This window comes from Calidris pugnax, unplaced genomic scaffold, assembly GCF_001431845.1.
Source record: "Calidris pugnax isolate Ruff unplaced genomic scaffold, ASM143184v1 scaffold175, whole genome shotgun sequence".
In the NCBI taxonomy this organism is placed as follows: Eukaryota; Metazoa; Chordata; class Aves; order Charadriiformes; family Scolopacidae; genus Calidris; species Calidris pugnax.
In genome coordinates, this window is record NW_015090888.1 from 163,544 (window position 1) to 190,352 (window position 26,809).

At 38.7% G+C, this 26,809-nt stretch overlaps 1 protein-coding gene across 1 annotated transcript; it reads right to left on the bottom strand.

The window, feature by feature from the left end:
* On the bottom strand, nt 1–26,529 carry LOC106891178 (transient receptor potential cation channel subfamily V member 6-like). The gene is made up of 15 exons (XM_014947512.1): nt 26,399–26,529; nt 17,744–17,841; nt 17,063–17,185; nt 15,959–16,099; nt 15,345–15,443; nt 14,948–15,123; nt 13,923–14,069; nt 8,287–8,499; nt 7,837–7,923; nt 4,851–4,927; nt 4,379–4,544; nt 3,945–4,011; nt 3,055–3,323; nt 1,907–2,013; nt 1–460 (listed from the first exon to the last, which is right to left on the bottom strand). Exons 1-15 carry the CDS (start codon nt 26,527–26,529, stop codon nt 184–186), a joined length of 2,178 nt encoding a protein of 725 aa, XP_014802998.1. The 3' UTR covers nt 1–183.
* Nucleotides 26,530–26,809: the final 280 nt, after the last annotated feature.

The window sequence follows — 26,809 nt, forward strand, 5'->3', positions numbered from 1 at the left end:
CCTAAAAGTAGGAGAGAAAAGACTTCATTCACATATCATAGCATTGATGTCATGAACTGTTCACCAGCAGAGTTCTTCAAGGCTGATAAGTGTGTGTAGCATGCTAGAGTGTGTATGAATAGTTGGAGAAGACATCTGTTGTGGCAAAAGTGATCTGGGTTGTGGAGTGAAAAATGAGGCTTTTTAGACATCATAGACCTCCTCTTCTGTGGCATGATGACCAATCTCGCCACGAAGCTGGTGGAAGGTGTTGCGCCTCAGGATCTCCCAGCCACGGTGAGAACTAGTCCTGGATGTGCTCCGTGACAACGATACAGCAGACTGGTCCTTCTTGCACACGACATTACTATTGATTTCCAGCTTTTCCAAACCTTTGTCATAATTATCCCTATCCTGAGCCTTAAATGCTTCCGTGTAGCGCATCATCTTGTGTTTGTTGGGATCAACCCTGTCTTGAACTCTGTAAAAGGATTAAAAAACATAAACTGAATGAAATAGAAATGTGCCAGTTTATCAACAAAACCAAGCAACCACAAGAAGCAAGCCCCTTCCAAAAATATGCCTACTGACCCAGACATTCCAGAAAATCTACACAGAAATAGGAAACTGATTATAGGCACAGTAGTTGTGCTAGCACACAATTATCTCCTAGACCTTCATCCTCATCACTGACTTCAGTACCCCTATCTGCTTGTGGTTTCCTGTCCTTTAACTAATTTCCCAGTCATGATTTGCTCTTTCCATTTTGCTGGCTGTAAGATATTGGCAAACCTACCCCTCCTGACTCTAGCTCCAGACCCTTTTTTATACAGGCATATTCATCCATTTCCTTTGCTCTTGTCTTTCCTCCTCTGATAATCCATGGTTGCTAGCCTCAGGATGTCACTTACCTTTTGCAAAACTTTTGTTCAACTGCTCCCCCAACCCTTCTCTACATCACTTATAACTTGTCTTCTGTAATACTATCCCACACTGTATTCAATGAACATACATGTAATTTGACAGAATTAGATCACATCAACACTCTTTTCTCATAGTATCCATTGAAGAATTGTTGCTGGGATATTGCTCTTGCAAAGTTGCAGAATCTTGCAGAATATTCTGCACCTTGGACTAAAGGTGTTGCATATTGGTACACCTTTAGGTCTGCTTTTTCTGCCCAGCAAACCTGAAAATCCGTAAGGCTCGTTACTTTGCCAAAACCTGCAGAAAGTCCTATTACATACAGCCACCACTCCCCCTTCTGGCTTTATCAGCAAAAGATGATGGAGTTAGAAAAGACAAAGTTTAGTCTTCTCTCACCTTGGTATAAGTATTGATTAAAATCATAAATAATAAGGAATCCAGTGTTATCTAGACTACAGACAGTTTGTGTGTTATTTCAGTGTCTAAACTGAAATCCTAGACCCACAATTTGACACAGTCTTTGCAAAGTGTAATATAGTTACTAGGTTCACACCAGAAAGAAATCCTGCCTTTAATTATTCTTGTTCTGGTTTTGAATCATCTGTAGTGCAGTTCATTGCTGCTCAATGCCTAACTGATAGATTTTGCCTGTGCCATTTCATGCACCCAGTACATAGGGACAGCCAACCATGCACAGCAGTGAAGCTTTGTGATACGCATTATAAGAAGTTTGAAAGAAAAATTCAGGCCTTATAACCCAATAAGCAATTTCTGGTGTCTGAGCTTTCTGAGGGGACCATGCAATTTCTGGTGTCTGAGCTTTCTGAGGGGAGCAGTGCTTGTCTATCAGTCACAGACAGAAACAGACTGGGGTCTCTATTCTGGAAGGGAAGGACTCCAAATACTCTTCCCTGAGCCACTGGAAAGGCTCTTTATTAACATCCATACATTGGATTCTTCTTCTGGGATCCTTATGCACACACACTAGACGAGAACTCACCTGAGATACCATCGGTCCCCTAGCCCATATTCCCGTCCACAGATTCCAGACCGAGGCCAGAGACACCGTGGCAGTTTCCGCTCCAGCATGACAGTAGTAGCAACAACCTTTAGAATAAAAAAAATGCACAAAGAACTCAGATGAATTATAAAAAAATCAGACTCTCTTTCAAAATTATCCGTTTTGTGATACTGACCCATTACTGCACTTTTAGAGTTTCATATGTAATGAAGAAAAATCATAGAGACAATACTCTATTTATTATAGGGCAATTCTCTACTTTAGTCCTAACTGTGCCATTTTTGGAGGAATCAATGGAGCTCTTAAAACACTATTAAATTTTTTTCCTTTTATACCTAGCAATCTGATGGCAACGAGTAGGGTAATTAATTTGCAAGCAAGAGAAGAGGATAGTATTTATATCTGCATTAATTATCATCAGAACTTATCAGCGTGGCCACACAACTACATTTAACCACTTGACATTGCTTTCTCACAGAAAAATATCAGGAAATGGATTTTCTGTTAAGTAGCTATATAACTGATCTGGTTGAATTTTTTTGTCCTTTGAGCAAGAGTCATGCCAACTTCTGTTAATGGATCTTAAGAAGTTACTGACCTACTTGTAATCATTACCTTGCATTCGATGTCCCTTCAGTCAATCCCTATAGTTAAATTTTAACTCTCAGTTACACAGAAATGTGATTTGTAAAAAAAAAGATGCAACTTTAATTCTATTTAACAAGAGATTCCATGCTTAAGGAACAAACAGCTAGAGAGACACAGGATGGACAAGAAAGTCTGGATGGGCTTCTATCTGCTATTTGAAATAAGGTAGGAAAACCTGCATAGCAAAGATATGCTGGAAGACAGTTTCACATGGGAAGACGTGCAGAATAGTCTTTCACACTCATAGAAAGAATGAAAGAAATTTGGTGGCTGATGTATAGAAGCTGTAAAAGATAATTAAAAGGACATGGCTTATTGTACTAGTGCCTGAGAAAAGTGCAGGCCAGGGAAAGCTTTTAAAGCACCTCTCTTTGAGTACAAATGGCAGAGTAAGTAATTGTACTGTCTAGCACATTTTCCTGGACAGCTTTTCCCCTTTTTTATTCAAAGCAAACCCTCTACAACCTACATTAGATTACCTGGGCTCTCCAGAGCTCATCCCGCTCATGGGCTACTCTCCAGTGAGTGTCACCCATCATGGCAATCAACAAGTTGAGCATAAGGAGGGTGGCAATGATGGCAAAGGCAAAGTACACCACGCTGTACATAAAAGGCAGGTCCACATCATAGTTTGCAGGGCCATCAATGATAGTGAGGAACAGCTCAAAGGTGGTGAACAAGGACATGGGATAGTTGTAGAACTGCCCAAGGTTTTCAGGATTTTCCGTCTGGAAGATGATGTAAAAAGCTAGAGTAGACCAATGGGAGGAAAAAAGAGAGAGAGTGAGTTTAACAATGGGAATCCCATTCTAAGAGCAACAACAAGGTCCTGTAAGAGATGCTGACAACACAAAGTGGTCTGGGGATGGAGCTGCATGTGTTTCTATGTTAGTGCAGTACCCAGCATAACAAGGACAAATCCCTGACTAGAATCACTGACTCAGAATTATGCATGACACAGAATTACTTTATTTATTTTCAGAATTACTTTGATTATTTGTTTGTTCTCAAAATAGTGATCTTTTCTTCTTCAAGGGTATAATAAATCTATGGCAGTTCATGTCATTTTCCAAAGACAAATATACTAAATGCAGTGTGTTTTAAACCCTGACATATATATGTAGAATTATCTGGATTGTCCTAATTTCTATTACCCTGGAAAGAGCAAGAATTGAAAACCAGACTCATGAGAACAGAAAACAGTACTGGGAAAGTGACCATGCTCAAAGAAATAGAAGCTGTACATCATCACCACCTTTGCCAGCTAACTCAAGGGGCAACCTGAGAATAAATAAAAATCCACATACTTAATGCATACTAAAGAAGTTGGCAGGGGTAACATGATGCTGTTTTCCTTTTGTAGACTCACCTGATGCAAAGCCTAGTATCACCACAGCCATGAGCCAGCAAAAGCGCATAAGATCTCCAAATATCATCTGAAGAGCAAAGACAGAGCCACCATAAGGCCCAGCTGTCCCATCAAGCCACAATGCAACCCTATGTAAAATATTTTTCAGTCTAAGACTAAAGGAAAATTCCGCACTAAAGAGAGAATGTGAGAGTCCCAAATCCTCTGTGTAGACAAGAACTTGTCCATTTGCCTATTTTTCAGAGTCTAAGACTAAAGTAAAATTCCGCACTAAAGAGAGAATGTGAAAGTCCCAAACCCTCTGTGTAGACAAGAACTTGTCCATTTGCCATTAATGCTAGTCCTGAGGGAGAAAAATTATTCTTTCATTCTCCCTGTCTGCAAAGAGGTATCAGGGTATGTGTAACAAGCCCATCTTTGTTTGTGTCTTATACCTTCTGGATCATGATGGTAAAGGGTCCAAGCATCTGGAAGCCTCTTGCGAAGTACATGACATTGCACCATCCTAGCACCAGAGCAAAGGACATGGGCACCACCTCACCAGTTGTGCTGGTGAGACGCATCACCATGGTTACTAGAATCATGCAAGCATATGTGATGCTGCAGAGGAAGAAGAGAAAGTGAAAAAAGTTCAGTAAAGGAATCTTGCACTCCTTTTTCTTTTCTTTTCAAAAATTCCAAGACAGGTTCATATAGACATAGCCCCAAAGACAGAGACCTCTTGGTACTGTTAACTCTACCTGTCCACTCACCTGGCTTCCTACACCCTAGTTGAGCCAGTAAGAAAAGTAAATAAAGAAAAGGAATACTCTTAAAGAATGGAGAAACTGACTCATCTGGCAAAAAAGAGCCATGGGGAAAATGAGAGACAATGTATTTATTACACTTAAAAAGTGGTGTACTTACACAATTATGTGAAAAGGCCCTCCCAGGATTGTTTGTCCAAAGTATTTCGCTGCTCCAACTCTAAGGATATCTGGGATCTAAGAGAGACATTCTATTGACTTTAGAACTTAGATAGATTTCATTATACTATTAAATGTCATGGTAACCACCAATATTCAAAGGATCTTGGGGCCAGCTGCACCTGCTTTGTTTGCTGTTCCATAGATTGATTTCTGTATTACTTTAAAAAAATGAATGATTGAGTCAAGTGGGCCCCTATTGGGATGTGACAGAGATTGCTGGAAAATCTAAGAATGCTTGGGCAGATTGAGAGACTTTGGTATGTGGCAGAGAGATGTTGCAGCACAGAGCTGTGAGCCTGAAATTCATATAGATTACTGAGAAAGAGACGAGGCAAACAGCTGAGCCTCAAAAGTGAAGATCTTGGGGAATCTGAGGAGTTTGTTATAATTCAGACTCACTGTGTTAGTTGTAGCATAGTCCCAGTGTCCTGACCAAATACAGGCCTGTCCTTCTGGAACATATATGGGCAGAGAGAACGCCCCATTTCATTTCTGTTCACCCTGGCATTGTCATTTGGGTTTTCTCATATAAAAGTTTCAATCTTCTATTTCTTATTATAATAAAATCAAGTGGGGGATATATTTATTTTAATTTAAAGAATTTTTGATTTTTTTTAGAAAGTTCATGGTGTAAAAAACACCTAAAAGTGCTAAACATGTCCCCCTCAGAACTATGGTTGAGTAAAGCTCCTGTTATAGGCCTATACAGTCACTAACCTCCAATTAAATACAAACTTTTCTGTGTACACACAGAAATGACGTCTGCTTGCATCCCTAAACACAGGAGTGTTTAGGAGTGCTGGGTGAACAATGTCTAAGAATCTCATGTAACAGCTGGGATTCAGCTGGACCCGCAGATGGTGCTAATGGGAACTGTGTCATCACCCTGCAGATAGTATTTGATAGCCCTGCCAGCCCTTCTAATTGCTTCTTCCACACCTGGAGCCTTACTAATACGCTGTCACATTCTCTGTTTCATCCAATAGATACTGTTGACAGAGTCTATTACCATAGGCATAGATTTAAAGCACTTAGACTAAGCAAATGACCCCTACCAAATTGTCAGCACAAACTCACATTTGCCTAGTAAGTAAAATCTGTCTTGATTAAACTCGAGACTATATAGGCCACTGTTTCTCTTACCTCCAGGATCAAAATTACTACAGCTCCAATGACTGTGATCAGTTCCCCCACCAGCCTCAGCTCATCCTCATACGTCATATATGATTCCTGAAATAAAAAAAAAATAATTAAAAAAAAAATTTAAAAAACCCCAAAACTCAGGGTGAAAGGAAATTAAATTTTAAACGGAGTGAAAGAAAATTAAAAAAGGGAATGGGGCAAATGAAGGCCCACTAAACCCCAAAACTCAGAGTGAAAGGAAATTAAATTTTAAATGGAGTAAAAGAAAATTTAAAAAGGGAATGGGGCAAATGAAGGCCCACTATCAGCACAATAAACATGACTAGGCTGACAAAGCCACAAGAACAAGCCCAGCTGCAGGAACGGAGAACAGAGCTCACCCAATGTTCCCCACTGACAAGGGCCAGCTGGAGGAAAGAGAAAAGGAGGACAGCTGCAAGAGCTGGCAACGGGGAAAGACTTGGACTTTCCAGTTAAGTAGGTTAGATTAGAATTGCCCAATGCTGCCTCTGAGGTCGTGACTCCTATAGACACAGTACCTGCAGCATTTTCTGGACATAGATTGTATTGTCTCTGCTGCTTGTTCTGTTGCCTGTCCGGGGTTTCAGTGGTCGGTAGACGCAGCACATGGTGAAGCAGACCATATAGAGTATATAGAATAAAGCCAGGAAACAGAAATAGGGACGACCATACATGTTCCACTTCAGGCTCACCAGCTCCTTCACAGGCGTTAGGTCCAAGATCTGTCGTGCCTGAGGAAGACAAAAAGAAGGAATTGCCATAAGGATATTTGTTTATAAGCATCATTCACACTGTTTCCTGGGAGAATGTTAACGCGCTATTCTCACCTACTCTATTCGGCCATAAGAAGCTGAATTTATTTTGCAAAAATGGAATGCTCAAGTGGGTTTGGATTTGCCCAGTTTGCCAGAAAAGAGCTTTGAAAAAAAGTTAAAAAATACATCCTGCAGAGAACAGCTTTTGAGCACCAGTGGGAAGTGCAAGAGAAACATGTTAGAGACTGGAATAAATTTGTTGTCTGTGTAGGTCTGGATGCATATAAACACTTGAGCCAGACCTATGATCTAGGTCCATGAATGCAAATATATGCAGATGTGTTACAGAAAATAAAAGGTATTATTATTATTTATTTATTAATTATTAATATCATTATACTAGGATATATACATATTACAGGTGTGCTAAGTTTACAGTATAAGAAAGTTTACAAATCCTTTCAACTCCAGGGATTCAAATACAAAACTACTTCAGTTCATTAATTGTCTTTTACTGTAACTGGAATCAATTTTGAATAATATTTTGTGTTAAGCAAGACTGCACAGTCCACTTTACAACAAACAACTCCGCAAAAAATATACATCATTATTACAACATAGAATTGAAAATAAGATATTTTGAATTCTATTTTCAGCTACAGAATAAAAGTTTCTGTGCAACTGTGTGAAATTCACTGAGTTTTTTTCTCCAAATTGGAGTTCTGCATTTGTACATGTAAGTTAACACTGGTTTCAACAGCTATTTCTATCAACTTCAGTAACATTTGTGGAAACTCCTAATGTCTAGGAAAAATATCAAAAGGTCCTTTAGATCATTTACTGTCTTTGAAAAACTGACCTTGACTTAGCAGGCAACTAAAAGGATTCAGAAAGATTTCTGAAGTTCCTTTATTTCTGTCTAAATGCAGCCTGTTTATGGACTGGGTTTTCAAAAGTTTTCACCGTTCAGCTATGATGATAAAATCTGCCGTATACCCAGACTACCTCCAGGATCAAAATTACTACAGCTCCAATGACTGTGATCAGTTCCCCCACCAGCCTCAGCTCATCCTCATACGTCATATATGATTCCTGAAATAAAAAAAAAATAATTAAAAAAAAAATTTAAAAAACCCCAAAACTCAGGGTGAAAGGAAATTAAATTTTAAACGGAGTGAAAGAAAATTAAAAAAGGGAATGGGGCAAATGAAGGCCCACTATCAGCACAATAAACATGACTAGGCTGACAAAGCCATAAGAACCAGCCCAGCTGCAGCAATGGAGAACAGAGCTCACCCAATGTTCCCCACTGACAAGGGCCAGCTGGAGGAAAGAGAAAAGGAGGACAGCTGCAAGAGCTGGCAACGGGGAAAGACTTGGACTTTCCAGTTAAGTAGGTTAGATTAGAATTGCCCAATGCTGCCTCTGGGGTCGTGACTCCTATAGACACAGTACCTGCAGCATTTTCTGGACATAGATTGTATTGTCTCTGCTGCTTGTTCTGTTGCCTGTCCGGGGTTTCAGTGGTCGGTAGACGCAGCACATGGTGAAGCAGACCATATAGAGTATATAGAATAAAGCCAGGAAACAGAAATAGGGACGACCATACATGTTCCACTTCAGGCTCACCAGCTCCTTCACAGGCGTTAGGTCCAAGATCTGTCGTGCCTGAGGAAGACAAAAAGAAGGAATTGCCATAAGGATATTTGTTTATAAGCATCATTCACACTGTTTCCTGGGAGAATGTTAACGCGCTATTCTCACCTACTCTATTCGGCCATAGGAAGCTGAATTTATTTTGCAAAAATGGAATGCTCAAGTGGGTTTGGATTTGCCCAGTTTGCCAGAAAAGAGCTTTGAAAAAAAGTTAAAAAATACATCCTGCAGAGAACAGCTTTTGAGCACCAGTGGGAAGTGCAAGAGAAACATGTTAGAGACTGGAATAAATTTGTTGTCTGTGTAGGTCTGGATGCATATAAACACTTGAGCCAGACCTATGATCTAGGTCCATGAATGCAAATATATGCAGATGTGTTACAGAAAATAAAAGGTATTATTTTAATTTATTTATTAATTATTAATATCATTATACTAGGATATATACATATTACAGGTGTGCTAAGTTTACAGTATAAGAAAGTTTACAAATCCTTTGAACTCCAGGGATTCAAATACAAAACTACTTCAGTTCATTAATTGTCTTTTACTGTAACTGGAATCAATTTTGAATAATATTTTGTGTTAAGCAAGACTGCACAGTCCACTTTACAACAAACAACTCCGCAAAAAATATACATCATTATTACAACATAGAATTGAAAATAAGATATTTTGAATTCTATTTTCAGCTACAGAATAAAAGTTTCTGTGCAACTGTGTGAAATTCACTGAGTTTTTTTCTCCAAATTGGAGTTCTGCATTTGTACATGTAAGTTAACACTGGTTTCAACAGCTATTTCTATCAACTTCAGTAACATTTGTGGAAACTCCTAATGTCTAGGAAAAATATCAAAAGGTCCTTTAGATCATTTACTCTCTTTGAAAAACTGACCTTGACTTAGCAGGCAACTAAAAGGATTCAGAAAGATTTCTGAAGTTCCTTTATTTCTGTCTAAATGCAGCCTGTTTATGGACTGGGTTTTCAAAAGTTTTCACCGTTCAGCTATGATGATAAAATCTGCCGTATACCCAGACTGAGATATACTGCAAAAAAAACCCCAGGCTATTTCAACTTACTTCCTCTACATTATTAGGTTGTATTCAAAGTTTGGGTCCTTCTTTTAACAAGTGCAGTGGTGGAGCTCAAATATATTTAGAAGACCACATACATTTCCAGGAATAAACAGAATCTTCAGTAAGCATCTTGCATGATACAAAAAATAGTGCTGCTGCTTAAGATGTGGTTGTGTTTCTGTCAAAGATCTGTACATGTCCATATATACTGTGTGGCTGAGGAATTCTATGCAAAAAGAAAGCTTCATCAAAAAGAGTTGAGGCCATAGTTTTAGAAGTGACAAAGGCACTCCATAAAAAGAGCAGTGGAGTTATGAGCACTGGAGGGAAGAATCCTCTCTTATCACACAATTCCATTTCAAAAACTAATAGGAAGAATCCAGAAGTTTTCTTAAGTGCCCTCATCTGGTTGATTTACACACATGCATATAAACAACAATGAAAATACAGTGAGATGACATGGAAAAAAGAATTCAACCTCTTTTCCTATGTTGAACATTGCTAAGCTATACCTTAGAGTGAATGTATTGGCTTGGTGCTGGGATGACAACTATAAAACTCGGAAAGATCAATGTCACTCCACTCTTTTTTAACTATTTTCCTAGGATAAGATGAAATTGTGGCTATGTGAACTGTCCACTTCTTCCTGTAAACTTTGCCCCATCTATGTCCTTAAAGTATCACTACTACAAATAACCCCATCACATCTTTAGATACCTAAAGGAGGTATCTTCATTAGTGATGTGGTTATCCTAAGATTTCTTTCCTTGTAGGCAATAGGGTCCTACAGACTGCTAGTCAGCTTACCTAAGATCTAAATTGCTCTCTGGAGATACTTAGTTACTTGCATTTCTCTATCAATCACATGTAAAACTTAGGGAATCTGTATTAACTAATTAAACACCTTGGTAACAAAAGTTATATGGGATGAATCTAGGCCAAGTGCACTTTTTTTAGCTTATTTTTTCTGACATAAACACACAATATTGTGTGCAAAAAAAGTAATCACTCTCAAGCCCACCCAAAACTAGATGCTCTGCTTAGTAAACTAGTCTGTGAAGAAGGAATGAACTTCTTGGGAAAGGTGTTAACTTTAGTATGTAATGCACTGTTGGCATGTATTCAACATTGTAGTGACAACAGCACTATGCTGATATGAATAAAATGAAAGAGAGAATATTAGGGTCTTTTCATACTGAGTTCTTTTGAAAAATTTGGCCTATGATTCCTTAGGGGTCATAAACTAGATAGAGTCCCAGTGTGAGGAAGTATATTCCACAGAAATTGCAAATGCTATTTATAAAGTTGATGGATGATACTGACTCAGGTTATTGTGGCCTCCAAGATCTGCAGTAATTGAAGAGCTTGTTCTCTACTTTGGAATCAAATGATTCACCTTGAAGTACTTCCAAAACAAAATTTTCTTTTTCATTTAGTTAAAAGCCATATTCTGTTAAAGTGAAAGTAAAATAAAGATATTTTGTTTACTGGCACCTGCAAGCCTAGCAAATCAGCATGGAGTCATTTTTTGGTTTTCTGTTGTCTCATTATAACTGTTTAGGGTCTATTCACAGCCTGGAAGAAATCAGTATAGCTGAACTGAAGCCATAATTGTAATGACTTCCTGTAGTTGAAGAATGAGCCTGTAGTCCTTCATCTGTCTTCCCTGTGTGGAATTTCTATTGATGTAAGTAGAATATGTATATACTCAAAGTCTAGAAACAGGACTATGGCTGATATGTTTATGAAGGGTCAAAGTTTGCTTTGCAGGTGAAGGGGCTCAGTCTACTTGAGAGATAGTCAAAAGCAGTTGGATTTAGCTATTTTAAGAGTTAGTGTTGTTTTGTTTGCAGTTTCTCTACCTATAAAAAAGGGTAGAATTAACTTGGCCATTCTCACAAAACATATGCAGGGTTCACATGAGCAATAAGCTACTTTTCCAAGAATCCTTTTTGAGGTTGCCAACCAACGGCCAGAATATCAACAAGACCTCTTCTGTAAAAGGGAAGCAAAGGCGTATATATAATTGATTGGAAATTACCCTCAGTCCTTATGGCATCAGAAGGTAAAAGAGAAGACTAACAACTAAAACTTATCTGATAAACTTTTAAAATGTTTTTGTTGTATGTAGGAACATAGAACTGAGGATGACAGAATATTCCTGTTAGAACAGCGATGCATATCTTTTGTATCAGGTGATTTCTTCACTGAAGGGGTTGTCAAGCATTGGAACAGGCTGCCCAGGGAAGTGGTTGAGTCACCATCCCTGGAGGTATTTAAAATACAGGTAGATGTGGTGCTTAGGGACATGGTTTTGATTGTGGAGTTGGCAGCGTTAGGTTAATGGTTGGACTTGATGATCCTAAAGGTCTTTTCCAACCTAAATAATTCTATGGTTCTAAAATGGGAACATTTTTCCAAATGAGAATAGTACTTGTCTAAAGCTGCATGGCTTATGTAAAGATGTTACGTTTTAAGTTTCTGCATTATTATCTGGGTGATTTTTAATTGAATCCTCTATATCAAGCCTTCTGCTTCCACTAGAAGACTGATGCTTAGAGCATAAGTAGGATAAACAGTGTGTACTCTACACCTTGCTTTTGAATTTGACCCACACACTTTATTAAATAATGCTAGACCTCTTCCTATTGTAATGTTTAGAGGACCACAGCAATAAGCAAGAAAGAGACGTAAATCAAAGTGGCATAAGTGGGTTACTTTACAAGAAAACTTCTTACTGCAGTCTATATGTTGTCCTTCTTTTGGTACATTGCCCCACTTCCTCTAAGTCAGAAAACAGATTGCACAAAGTGCACGGAATACATATGTTTCAGTAAATGGACACTACTCTTGAATGGCTGAAGAAATACTCTAAAGGATCAAAAGGAAGTGAGAAATAATGAACCTAGTTAGATACCCTTAGGTGCTCTGTTTTGTGTAGAAGTCAGTATTCTGGAATGCTTTGCACAGAAGAATAAATTTCATTTTCAAAAGGATGATATAGGTTTAGGAGCTTACTGTAATCTTCCCGTAGCTTAGTTCCCTTCTATTTTTGCCACTTTTCATCCACTAAAGGGTCAGAAAATACCTATTCGTGTAGGCATCCCCCCTTAATACAAAAGGAACCTACCTTTGATGGGGGCCTAAATATGCTACTCTAGCCCAATAATAGACTGGGAGGGTATTGATAGGATGGGGTGACACATTGCATTCTTCTAGAGGAGACAGCAAACATTTTGGACCAAGCATATATCAAATATGAAAAATAATTACTATTTACGCATGAAAAAATTGCAATTACTCATCTTTAAGAGCATTCTGGAAAATGAAGAAATCATAATATTTCATGGTATTTGGCAACATCTTACCCTCTGAAATTTGAAATCTTGGATCTGCATGCACTGTGTTTTGGGAGAAGACAGAGGCACAATATGCATCTTTCTTTGAGGATTATGGTTTAGTCTTCTGGACAACTTCTAAGGTTGTTCTACTTTTTTTTACACAGACTTCTTTCCCCTGAATTTCTTTATGTATCACTACACATAGAAATTTAGAGGATTTTAAATAAAAGCAAATGAGAGTTTCATAGACTTCCTCCATATTGTGCAAAGCTCTTGAGTAGCTGAAACTTCTGTTAGAGAAGTTTGACTGAAAATTTGATAGATTGGAATAACACAGGATGGGTAGAACTGTGCTAATTACAGTGTCTTCCAATTTATTTCCTTCCTATTAGGATTATTTAGGGTGATTGCAACTGATAGGGTAGTGTACCTTGAAAGTCTTGAGCAGATCTGCCTAGGCTTGCCATTACACTCTGCAATTTTTATCTTAGTGATCTCTTTACAAGTTTCTGAGCCTACAGCAGAGAAAATTCACCTACTTTGTTCCAAGTCATAACCTGGACAAGCAATGCCATTAAATGAAGGGAAGAAAAATAGTGAGCGGTTTGAAAATGCATTCCAGGTCAGGATTTCTGAACCTAGTCATGACTCACAGGGACATTGTGAGAGTTAATCAGTATCACAGCTATAGAAAGCTATTTGCTACTGTAGAGCTCCTTGTTACTGGTATCTTTGAGCCTGGTGAAAGAGAGAGAACCCTTTACTGAGTAACACAATGCAATTTCCTGTAGCTTGCTCATACCAAGTTCTTTGACATCTCAGAAGAAACTGCGTGTAAAGCATCAGATGTAGGCAGATCATTAAAAAGCTGCTACATTACATGTATTCCCTGTAGCACATGGTACAGAGTCCTTCCTCTTAGATAATATAAAAGAGCTTGAACCTTTAAACTCATTATTCTTCTCCTCTTATAATCACTGTGGTCTGCACATAGAAAGCATGTGGTGCTCACAGTACCTCTCTCTTCTTGGTTGAGACAATGAGCTCAAGGAAAGACTGATCTTCAGCCCAGGAATCAATCTCTGTGAGATCATAGAGCACAGTAGTTAAGGGGCCAAAGGACCAGAGATTGTGCTTCCGCTTCTGCATAAGGTATTGAAACATCTGAGGAGAAAAGAAGGGGATGGAGGATATCAAAAGCGTTCCAGTAGATAGTGCATTTACAATGAAATAAAGTTGTAAAAAATTCTTTATTACAATGTATTTTCCTTGAATTTGGTAGTTTTTGGGGTTCTTATATCTCACAGGAACAATTATAGCAGGCTAAGAAGTGGAAGAACTTTTTTTGACTCCCATCTGATCATTAGCTCATGCTTGAGGTAAAGGATGACTGATTTTTATCCTGAATTCTAATCAAACTGCTGAAGTTATTTGACACAGTTATATATGTTGACAATAGATTTCATATGGAATTATGTATAGTTTGGGATAAAAAATCTTTTATGCTCTTCTAAAAGTTATCAGGAAAGAGGTGCGGCAAGGGAAATGATCCCACCCTTTGTGGATCCACAGAATAAATACTAAGCATCTTTGTCTTTTTGTTAAGGGGAAGGATGAAAGTTTACATTAAATATTGAGTTTTTGACTATGAATAAATGTCTATGGATACCTGAAGAAGCTTCCTATGTGTCACATTTAGGGTAATGAAATGTAGGCAACAAAGACAATAATTTGCTAGACTTTTAAAAAACTATGTGGAGTGAATCTTTCTGTTAATACCTGTTTAACCTAAATGCTTCGAAAATTGAGTCAAAAAATCTATTCTTTAAGCACTCATTTCTTTCATTAGAATAAAGAAATTTCTTATACAGGTTTTCTGGTCCTACATGAGACTTCTAGCAAATAAAAATAAAGGACTTCTTATGTATCTTCCACTCACTAAAAACATGCACAAACTTGCTTTGTCTGAAAGATGCTATTTCAAGTTCTCTGTTTCAGAATAACCTCTTTTGTATGGAGGCAACTGTGTCACTTAAACTCACCACAGTGTTGCCCTCAACTCCAGCCAGTTTGAATGGAGTAAGGCCCTCATTGTTAGGAATCAATTCAAGTGATCCTGGTCCCTCTTTGTTCCTGTCATAGGCAAGTATCAGGCTGTACATGTGGCAGGCAAATGTCTTATTAGGTTGGAGAACCAGGATGTGAAGAACAGTGTTACCTATGAAGGAAGCAGACCACATAAAGTATAGGGAATAGCCCAGCCCTGTGCAAAGACTGGCAACTGACTGATGCCAGTAACAGTGGCTTTCATTTTCCTCACATCCCTCATCCCACAGCTGTTTGTAATGAGAGAGAAATTTGTGCATGCACAGATGACAGAGTCTGATTTAAAGGGTCCAGATCCACTGTATGCAATTCACTAGGCCCCACAGCACATACCCAGGTAATCTTGAGCTCTAATGTCAGCTCCATGTTCAATAAGCAACTGTACAATCTCCTCATTTCCCACACAGGCAGCAAATGATAAAACATGCTCTCCTGCAAAGAAAGGAATGGGGAGAAATAACATTAAGATCTCAAGGGGCAGGAGAGGTTGAAGCACACTGAGGGAAAGCTATCCATGCTATGAAGCCAGAGGTTATGAAAGGAAGAGTTACTTCAGGTAACTGCCCGATTCCTCATCTGACTTGCCCCACACAACACTAAAAGGAAGAAGTATTCTTTTCAGATTATCTTCATAAGAAGGTTGACAAGTGAGTTGCAGTATATGTTGTTGGGAAGAAATTAAATTACAATTCTTACGCAATATATTTTTTTTTTGTATACATGCAAATAAATAAAATGTGTATGATTTATATATTTATATTTATGTAGTATTGACATAATCAGGTGGAATCTTACTGTCTGCTAGAAGGGGTGTGACTGATGACATGTGGAGGCAGGAGCCTCTGCTTATCCCTTTTAGATGGGAACTAAAGCAAGTCTCCCTCACATTCCCTCATTACTCTGCTGGTCCCCTCCCATAAGAGCAAGGAGGAAAGATAAGGCTGTACCGAAATAGAGAAGATTCTGGGAGCTGCGCCTGAAGAAGTGCCCAGTGGCCTGTGCTGTGCGGGCGTTGGCCCCTCTCTTGAGTAAAGCCTTCACCAAAGTGATGTTCTGGTTCACTGCTGCAATGTGGAGAGCTGTCTGCCCTGTAAGACACAGAAATAAAACCTTGCCTTCCAAGAAAGGAACTTCAGGCTGATCAGTAGCCTGCAGTTCACATTTCACTCATGGTAAATCTGGGTTTTTTAAGAACCACATCCACAGTGGCTATAAAATTTAGCTTTGAAGATATCCCTGTTGTGTGAAGAAGGTCGGACTACAGCTTTTCCAGAGGTCCCATTCTATTTAAACCTTTTATGAATTCATGAAAACTGGCTTTACAACCTGCCAAAAAAAAAACCCAACAGGATGCACTTTCTAGCTTTTTTCTGTGGGAAAACAAGACATGCCATGCTCTTCCAGGAAACATACTGAAAGCTCATGTCTCTCAGAAAGGACTATACTTTCCTTCATGGGACATTAAGGTGAGGTCAAGACAAAGCTCCCAAAGATAACAGTCTCTAATCCATCAAACTAGGTATTAGAATTTTTAAAACCCCGTCATTACTATCTTAGTGGTTTCAGGATTCTGTCTGGCATTTCTCTCTTGTCAATAAGAACCATTCTTTAAAACCTGGCTCGGAGTCTAGATTCAAAAGCAGTAGCCACAGTCGCTTTCAATACCTATTCTTTGTCAACCAAAGAACCAGTTTTTCTCCTTTTGGAGGAGATCGCGTAGGTGTCCCCTTTGTTACACATGAGTACAGCAGGAAGCAAACTGTACAGTTCTGTACAACTGTACACTGCAATTCCACTATAGCCAACCAGCCCTCTTGCAGATACGGTGCAGGTTAACATTTGCATGTTTGCACATGTATGTACTTTCAGTTTTATATAACTCCAGTTTAATTGAATGGTCAGGAGCCATTTGTGTGTTGGTTTTGCTACGTAACATTTTAGCAATCTATTGAACCAGGAACAGCATAAGCCACTTTCCTACATGTGCAGGTAAGTACTTCCTCCCTCCTCCTGTAGAAAATCCTGCCCATCCTCATTCCCTGAGATGTTACCTTCATACAGCTCTGATGTCATCTTCTCATTGACAAGCTCGGGAGCTGCTTCCATCAGAGCCACCGCAGCCTCCACGTTATCATACAAGGCAGCTACATGAAGGGCAGTCTCCCCCACCGCACCTACAAACAGTACGAGAAGTATGTCAGTCATCTAGATGTCCAACTATCTGGGACAAAAGCAGAAATAGATTTATTGGGGCGGAGAATTATGGGAGTGCTAGGTCCTTAAGTGCTGGGTCCTTAAGTGCTGCTAGGTGCTGCTTCATCAGATGACATGGTAACAGCCACATAACTGCATAGTCTTTGTCCTTCACCCTATCAAAATCTGAAAGCTGCAGAGAGGCTCCAGGTGTTTGTAAGTCACAGCAGACATAGGCATGAAGTAAATAAGCACACAGACCTTCCATTGACCACCTTCCACACTAAAACACCTCCTTCACTGCCTCCAGAAAAAAGGCCCGTTCATGCTGTAAACCTCTTATCTTCACCATTCCTTCAGGGTTTCCTGAGCTCTCCAAATTAGAAAACTCACTTTGTTGCAAAGCTGCTGACATACAGTTAAGTAATTTGAGTCGGCTAATGCAAATGTTTTAGCAAACCAACAAATATACTATTCTAGTCATTGTAGCAGGGTCTTGCCTTCCACAGAAAGCCATTTGTCAGAAATAAGTGAGTTACCTCTCTGATAAACATCACATGTTCCGTCGGTGAGAAGTTTCCTAATGGCCGGGAGGTTGTTCTCTTTGGCAGCCTGGAGGAGTGGGGATTCCCAGATTCTGCAGTCGAGAAAAAGTGGTTGATAAGAAACACAGTCAAACACATGGTGCCTCTCTCCAGAGCTAGCATGGCCTCTGCTTGAGACAGTATGTATCTTCAGCATTTTTCACCGAAATATCAGTAATGCACACCTACCATCTGAGGTATTTTTTGAATGTTAAAAAAAAAAAAAAAAGAACAGGCAAAAGCATACAAATACAGCCCTTAAGCCCCAGGTAGTCCAACATCTCCTGATTTACTGACGCTTAACCATATGGTGGCAGCAGAGGGACAGAAAGGAAAAACGAATAACCAGAATGTTTCTGGTTTATATAGCCCACATTTTGAGGTGCAAATGATGGGTCATTTGATACCCCTCCTGCCAGTAGACTAGTTTTTTCGGGAGCCAGAAAAAGCTAGTATTTTTTTTATACAGCAGGATAAATTAAAAAAAAGGCAGCATCTCAACTGGTGGAAAAGAAAAAGTACCAACAAGTCGTAGGAACACTTCCTACAGTATAACTAAAAGAATGAGTTCCAAAATGAAGTTCATCATAATATAAAGTCATGAGGAAAAAATTGAAAGCTTAGCTATACCTTTTTTTTTTTCTCTGATGCTGAGAAAAATGAGGAAATTGTTGTGAACAGAAATGTATGCTTGTCCTGGGAAGGCACATGCCATCAAACAAGTTCCAGATTGGAAATTGTTCACTTATAGTTGTAGAATGGCCTTGGGTCTTCCATGAGGTTCTGGGTTATTTCGGTAGATCTTTTGGGGCCTATGAAGAATTTTCAAGTATAGCCACCAAACCATGAGGGGAGGGTGGAAAGAGTAACCTGCAATGCCTGCTTGCTCAATACCCAAATAAGTTTTGCCAATACTCAAAATAATGACTTGGCCACCCAAAATTCACAAAAAATAGAACAAAGTCTATTGATCTGGGGTAAATAATTCTGTTATCCTCAAACACTTTCAGATTCATCTTTTAACTGATACAAGTGTTTTGGGGTGGGGATTTTTGTTTTTATGCAGATAAAGAATTCTAAGGAGCTCATGTTCAGGAGACAAAGATGTCAGGCACAGAAAGACACTCAAGCCCAAAGAAACAGCCTACATTTCATGGCTTCAAGTACGAAATAGAAAGAGATTCCTGTATCTAAACAGGATAAATTAGGTTTTAGATCTCTGTTCAGATGCAAATTTTGTGCTTTTATCTCACCTCTACTTTCTTGTAGTACAGATGCTTAATTTGTTCTTAATTTTCTAGCATGGCTCAGGTCAAGCTGTAATGGAATTAAGTCTAAGGAGCACAGCAGAATAAAGACAAATTCAAGCTGATATGAACAAGAAGAAGGTCAGGACTCATTTTTCTGCCAGCCCCAGTCTGTCCTTTTACTACTACTAACAACTGCCAGTAGACTGGATGTTAGTCTCACACATACACACAAAAAATCAAACATCTGGGACAAATACATTGGTTAAACCATATGCCCAGAGATATATTTAATGCTTTTTCCTTGTGATGTCCCAGATTTCTTCCTTGTATTCTGGTATTATTTAGTAACAAGACTAATGGCTTACAGAAATATGTATTTCCTGCTTTAAATTATCTTTTATGAACAATAGAATCTTGAAGCAAAAAAAAAGAGAATTATTTGATATGCCATTATCTCTGGATTTAATCAACCTGAACTGTGCAAGTTCTGCACAACTATCTACCAGGAAGACACTGACACACTTGAGAGAGCTTGGGGGATAAAGCAAAAAAAAACAAGTATCAAAATTACACAAATCGGAATTATTTCAAAAAGTAAAACAATGGGCATGGGCTGCAAGTAATAAAAGCATAACTGAACACGATATTTATCATTCCATAATAGGAGCATTTCCTGTCACCAACAGCACCACATTTTCTAAGTTGCTAGAAACTAGACTAGAAAAATGCTGAAGAACAGAGAAGAAATAAAAACATTCAGGATATAAAGAACCATCCTGAACAAACCTGGGAGCAATTCTGAGATATTTTTATGGGTCCTTCAAACTCTTAGGCTTGCTGCTTTGAGAAGTATTCCTTCTTTAGCTTACTCATGCATCAGTGGCACGAGTTGCGTTAGTTGCTAATTACAAGATGAGCTGATGCAAACATTGCATCTAGGATCACACAAATAGGAACAAAATAAAGAGGCACTCTGAGCAAATGTTGTCAGATTCAATATCAGTGAAGCAAGCTTGCCACCTGTGCCATTATTTTGGCTGAGAAAGACTCTGTGTTCCTGGAGAATATATATTTCAGAGGCAGGAAGTGGGAAGGAGGTGGGGTTTGAATAGTATAAACAATGCTACAATTAATATGTTGATGCTTTACTGGGTAGGCCTTTATCCCTCAAATAACCTCAGGGAGGAGGAAGGATTGGGCAAGAGACAGCGTGGGAGGACATAAACACAACACCTTTCTCACAAAATTCTCCAAAGCCCTTGTAAACAACTAATTAAAGTACAAACCTGCTAAGAGGGAGACACCTAATAACTGCTATACTCAGCATTCAGAAATTTAGGGCAAAACTGTCAAACCTTTCTATTTAATGTAGTAACCTCCAACGGGGCTTAAAGAACCAGAGATCCTAGGCCAAGCAGCGAGCTGGTGAAGAACCCAGAAGTGTTGATAAATGTCATGGCACGCTGCCTCTGAGGCCTTAAAGGTCCATGACTTACTTCTTTATACCACATGCTTTTACTCTAATTTAATTTTCTGTCCCATAATTGGGGAACCATTTTAGTCTCATTTAAAACATACCATTATAATTATCAACCCATTTTTAATACTTTACAGCAATGTGGTAACCGTGTAACCGTCAAGTACTAGATAAGCCAAATTCACCTAGTGAATAGGTGGAAATAAAACAGTCACTTGAATCTAGAACTTTCAAAACATTTCAATTTCTTTAAGTTCTGCATATTTAACCAATTTTCTTCCTGACTCATCAAACACAGCATGAATTTTAACTTTTAGAACTCTAGTTCCTGTGTGTCAAAGCAGCAGCAGGTGAAATCTTTAACTTACTCTCTTAACAGAGCTGCCTACAGTAGATGATTAGTTTTCGTAAACTACCATTATGTCACTGGATGGACAGGGTGGCTTTCAGAGAATGATTCAGCAGAGACCTGTTTAGACACTCTGAGAAGATAATTCAGCACATTGAAATTAAGCTCCTGTTCCAAACCACTCTCTTCATCAGTTATGGAGTCAAGGGACAATGAGCTCCTAATTCAGTCAGCTATGTTAGGTTGGTAACACTAGGCTATGCTGATGTTGCCTTACAGGATCAGTTTAGGATAAGCAACAGCTCCATAGCTAACCAGTATGTAGGGCAGTGACCTGGAAGTGCTCCTAGGTTCTTCTTACTGAGCTAAGGAATGTAGCTGTGTTGAGGCCTTGGCCATGCGTTATTACCAGTCAGTTTTCTTAACAGACGATTTGGTGATATGGTCAGGAATCTGTGAGCTATTTTTCAATATAGTCACCTATACAAGACAGGAACACCCGAAAATCCATTGTGAAACAGAGGAGATAGAATGTAGGTCAGATTCTGACTGAGGGAGTCACATAAAATAGTTTTAAACAAGATTAAGGATTTCACAAGCACTTTCTGCTGGTAACATGTACCCTTACGGATTTACGGCTTCTTAAGCACTTCTTTTGGAGCACATACTGCTCATTACCCTTATGAAGAGATAAAAAATGCAAGGACAAGTCCATAAGTCTTAGTTCTGCTATAAAAAGAATAATCTGAATTTATAAGGTTATTCTTTTAAAACAAATACGTTAAATATGTTAACTGTCTAGACAACGACCAATCTGAAGCTTCTTTTTCAAGACTAAGCTCACCAGAGGAGCATCTCTTTCTCCTCTTTCCTTCTCTTCTCAGGCTCTACTACTTGTGTATGAAATTTTCCTATTGTTTGCTCAAGTTTAAGCTTGGCATCTGCTACCTTCATGCTTTATCCCTAGCTATGTCTAGTCACCGAGGGTCTAAAGCTATTCTTTCTAGCTGAGCTACAAATTCATCAGCAGAATATAATTTCAGCTTTCTTTTCTTTACCAGTTGTGCTGCTCAGTGTATCCACGCTCAACCCTCCATCATGAAATTGCCGGAGGGGATTCATCTTCTCCCTTCCCTCTGCTAGTATGTTCATGTAAATGTATGCAAGACTTGAGGAGAGCAGGGATGTGTTCAAAGGAAGATAACCAGCCAGAAAGAGGATCAATGCAACCATCTGACAAGATGCTAAAGAATGAGTTACAAATTAATAGCACAAAGTGAAGAGGAGACAGATAACAGGGGCTTGGACAATCAGCGCAGGGACAGGGTCAGCAAATTTCTTCAGTAATTTCGACAGCAAGACTCATCAAATCAACTGGAATCTCTTGTGCATGTGTGTTGAAGCCCCTTCAACTGACAGTAAACACAGCTTCTCTGGAGATAAATTTAACAGGTTACTAATTGCCAGTGCTACTAGACAAGAAACTGATAGGGAAGTCTTACCCCCTCAGACATTTAGCCATCTACCACACAAAGCAATAGAAATCTTTCTCAGTCACTTCCAGCAGGGAAATCTAATTGCATTAATCTCCTTTTTTTAATTCTGTATCTGAGACCATCCTAAAAATAATCTCATGGTAGAACTGGATTAACAGTTCAGCAGATGTTAGTTATTATTTATTATCACTGAGTTATTCATAAAACAATTTTGTTCTCTGAAGCATGACCTCATCCTGCATCAAAACTTCTAACACTATTCAATAGGGATTTTCTTACAGTTTTATTTTATATTGTGTTCCTCACCCTGTCTCAAACTAGTTTTCTCTAACAACTTTTTTATTTGGCATGGGTTTTTTTTTTCAGAACACAGATTTCATATTTACTGTTTCTCAAGGAAACCTGTAGGCAAGGTCAAGAAGGCAAATAACTTCCTAAATGTATGAGTCTAAGCCACGTCTTAGGCACTGAGGTCAGATGTGTGTATGTCTGTGGGCTGTTTGCTTTCAGGGTGAGCATAGCACTTTGCTAGTATGTCTAAAGAGCCAAAAAATAAAAAAAAAAAAAAGGAAACTAACAGGGATACAATGTTTTACAATGTTTTTTATTGTACTATTTGGAAAGATCATAGCTCTCTGCAAGTTATGCAAATTGTCCCGACCACCCCTAATGCATTATTGCTCATAGCACAGATTTCTATAGTAAATTAATGTGTAAAAATGATTTGGTTTATTATTTTTTTAAAATGTACCACACAAATATTTTATTGCCATTAAAACAATTAATCTCAGAGCATCCTATGAAAACGAGGTGATGCCACTAATCCCTAAGCAGCAGTTGTGAGAGAGACGAGACACAGAGCAGATAGGTTATTTATCAATGAAAATTATAGAGGCAGGCAATAACAGAATGAAAAATATAACCTAGCAGTCCTGGATCCATATACTCACTTGCTGCAATTTATTTGTTATTTTTAATGAACAGTGCAATTCTTATATGGTGGAATTTCTAAAATTGTATGCGAGGGAGATTTTGTTCACATTTCCTTAGAACCTCTTACACTGAGAGCCAGACATGAAAGAAATCAAGCAATGGCTCTTATTTCTGGAAGATCTATTAGACTGTGACAGGCATGTGATTCCTCTTCACATCTATCAGGCCTGAATTTTCATAAGTATTTATTTCTTTGTCTGCTATGATTATGAACTATGTTGTGGTTTTATATTCATATGCTCCAAGCTATGTAGATCCCAGAGTTTACTTCCAAATGTATTTCTAGAAAGGATATATGAGATGTGACCACTGTCCCTGGGACTCCACACTGAGCTACAGGCTATTTAAAAGAGAGAATCTTGAACAGAAACCAGCAGACTTAGGCAAAATAAAGTCCTCTTTAGTATTAGAAGATTGTATCGTATTTCCTGAACTTGAATGCTCCTTTAGGAAATGTTATACAGTGCAACATTAAGGCAAAGAAATCCCTCACTGGGGATAACGCTGAGACCAACTGCCAATAAGATTCAAGGAACTATTGCACATGAAGAAAAAGAATGAACAGCAATTCTAGTGAAGGCAAGAACTACCAAAACAGTTAGCTTTCAGGTATTGCCATCACTAGTTGTAGGACAGGAAAACTCCTTCTTCTTCTCTTTCAGATTTTCTGTGTGCAGTCAGAGCACAGGAGTTAAATAGTAACTGGCTTTCAAGAAGATAATAGTAGAATTTAATTGCTGCTTATTACTGTATGTATTCCAGCACCACTAACACTAAGAAGAGCTCAAGATGAAGCCACAACACCGCAGTTCCACACAACAAAATGGAAAGATAAAGTAAAAACCCTCTTGGCTTACAACAGTTTTTCCACAAAAGCAAAGGTTTTGTAAGAGTAGCTCCCATACACACCACCACAGAAGGTTTTCATGTTGTGTTTTTCTATCTATACATAATTAAGAATATGAAAGCAATAAATCTGAAACCAGTCCTCTGCAAAATGTTCATTTACTTTCTCCTCAAACTCTAAGCATCTCTGGGGACAAGGAAGAAAAGGAAAGAGTGGGATAATAATAATAGGGAGAAATGGTCCTGTCCCTCTTTAGGAAAACAGTATCCATATATTGACATCATGTAATTTCTGATCAAATATCAGAAGGTTGATTTTTGTTAGTTGAAAGGTGTGGGAAACCCATAGCCTTAAAATGGAAGGGAACAATTGTGTCCCTGTGCAACTTTGATTTCACGAATAATGATTTCATATGCACTATGTGTGTTTTTGCTCAGAGTTTTATAAAGAAACACAGAAATGCTAGTTTTGGGGACCACTGGGGTTTCACTATAGTGATCTAAGAGAAGCTTATGAAGAAGGGTTTATATGCCTAACAGTTTTTCTATTTTCCTCTATCAATAGCAACACGCAAGATGTTCATAGGCCTGCAGCACATGACTAATGAGAACTGTCAAGCAAAGAGAAGGTTGAATGGCAATCTAATAGCGGCTTATGTGAAAGGGAGTAACAAAAAGGAAGGGGCCAAACCCTCATTGGTAACGGCAGATGGTAAAACAAGGGACCACAGCATCAAATGATGATTTTGGAGGTTCAAGTTGAACATTAGGGAAAAAAAAAACTTTTTCACTAGCAGGTTACTACAACACTTTAACTGGTACCTAAAGACACAGTGGAATCTCTGTCCTGGGAGGCTTTCAAAACTGGGCTAGACAAAGCAATGTGATCTGTTGCTGGCAATAGTCCAGCTTCAAGTGTGAGGTTAGATAGAGACTTCCAGAGATCCCTTACACATCTCTATGACTAAAAGATGTGAAGATAATGTTATGATTATAAAACATGTTGGTATATTTAGACTTTTCTTTTGCACACATTCATTTGGATATTACAGAATCTGCTGAGAACTTATTTTTTAGTTACCTGTGCTGCTGTTCATGAACATACCAAAATGTATTAATTTCTTCAGCGTTCTACAGAGACACTATTGTTCCCATTTTCCCTCCCATTTTAAATGTATTTAAGTCCCATTGCTCTGAAGTAGAATAGAACAGGCTATTGGTATTTGGTTAGAAGTTAAATGATAGCATATGTAAGTTCTATTCCTAAAGACAGGTATGTACATTTTTCCCTCTTAAGGTACTATTCTTCTTATTTCTATACATATATGTGTGTATACATACATACATATGCACAGACAGATAGATTTTGGCCCAGACAGCCACCTTTTTGTCCTCAGAGATGTTCAGAGTTTTATGAGGAAAGAAAAAAACAAATTTTACAAGGGAGTAGAACCAATTTCTTATTTGAGTACTGCAGTGGTTGTGCACACAGAAATTACAAGAAACAATGAAAAACAGATTCAGCTAGATTTTCATGAATACTCCTGCATTCCTCTGTGTGGAGGGAGAATCCCTGCACAGCAGTATCAAACAGCCTTGATTCAGTATTTACATGTGAAGACGGAGGCAATCTTCTTGATAATGTAAAGTCTAAAAAGAGTCACTGTTATGTGTTGACACCTGGGACACGGGGGTGAAAAACAGCAGTCTGACCCAGGAAGTGACTGGACACCAGAATGTGGAACAACATTAAGACCACTCTACCCCACAGAAAGGGCAACATTTGGAGAGACAGAAAGCCAAGACTCCTTGCCAAAAAGCCATCGTTTCGGCTGACTGCAGCATATACATCACACACAGTCTTAATAATAATTATAAAAACAAACAAACCCTCATGCATTTTCTTGTGAGCTTTACCAACGAAGCAGGAAAGACAATAGTGTAAGTTATTAATTTGTGACTGAAGCCCTGCACTCAGGGTAATTCAATTGCGACCTTGTAAACCCACCTGTGAAAGTAGATAAGATTGGAACTCCAGAAGCATTCCATGTTGAAAGAAGAAATCTGATAGAGAAAAGTGCTCCAGGGTTGTTTAAAGTTTATCTACTGCCAGAAAAGCCTCAGGGAAAAGAGTGAGAATCAGCTACAGGGAGAGAGCTACAGAAGAAAGCAAGACAATAAGGCTGAAATGCACCGTACCTTTTCTGCTGGAGTAAGTAGATTTCATCCAGATGTTTATCCCAGGATTTTTTGCCTTGCAGCTTCTGACTTAGTCCGTTCCAGATCCGGAAATAGAAGGGTTTGCTATCCCCAAGTAAAGGTACCCCCATAGCACGTCCTTTTTTTCTCTCTTGCCTAGCTGCCTGAAAGCCAGCAATCCCCACTTTGAAAAAAATCAGGAAAGGCTCACTACAGGTCACCACTCCTCCACCCCCAGTCTATTACTTACAGAGGAGACTGTCTGTCAGCTGCATCAGCTGATCAAAGTACATGTAAAAACACAAAATAAAATCACTTGTCCCTAGCAGACCATACCTTGAGCCTCATCAATTACTAAGTTTCCAAAATAGCCCAACCCAAAGGTGTGTCTGACTTAGAAGTATCTCGCCA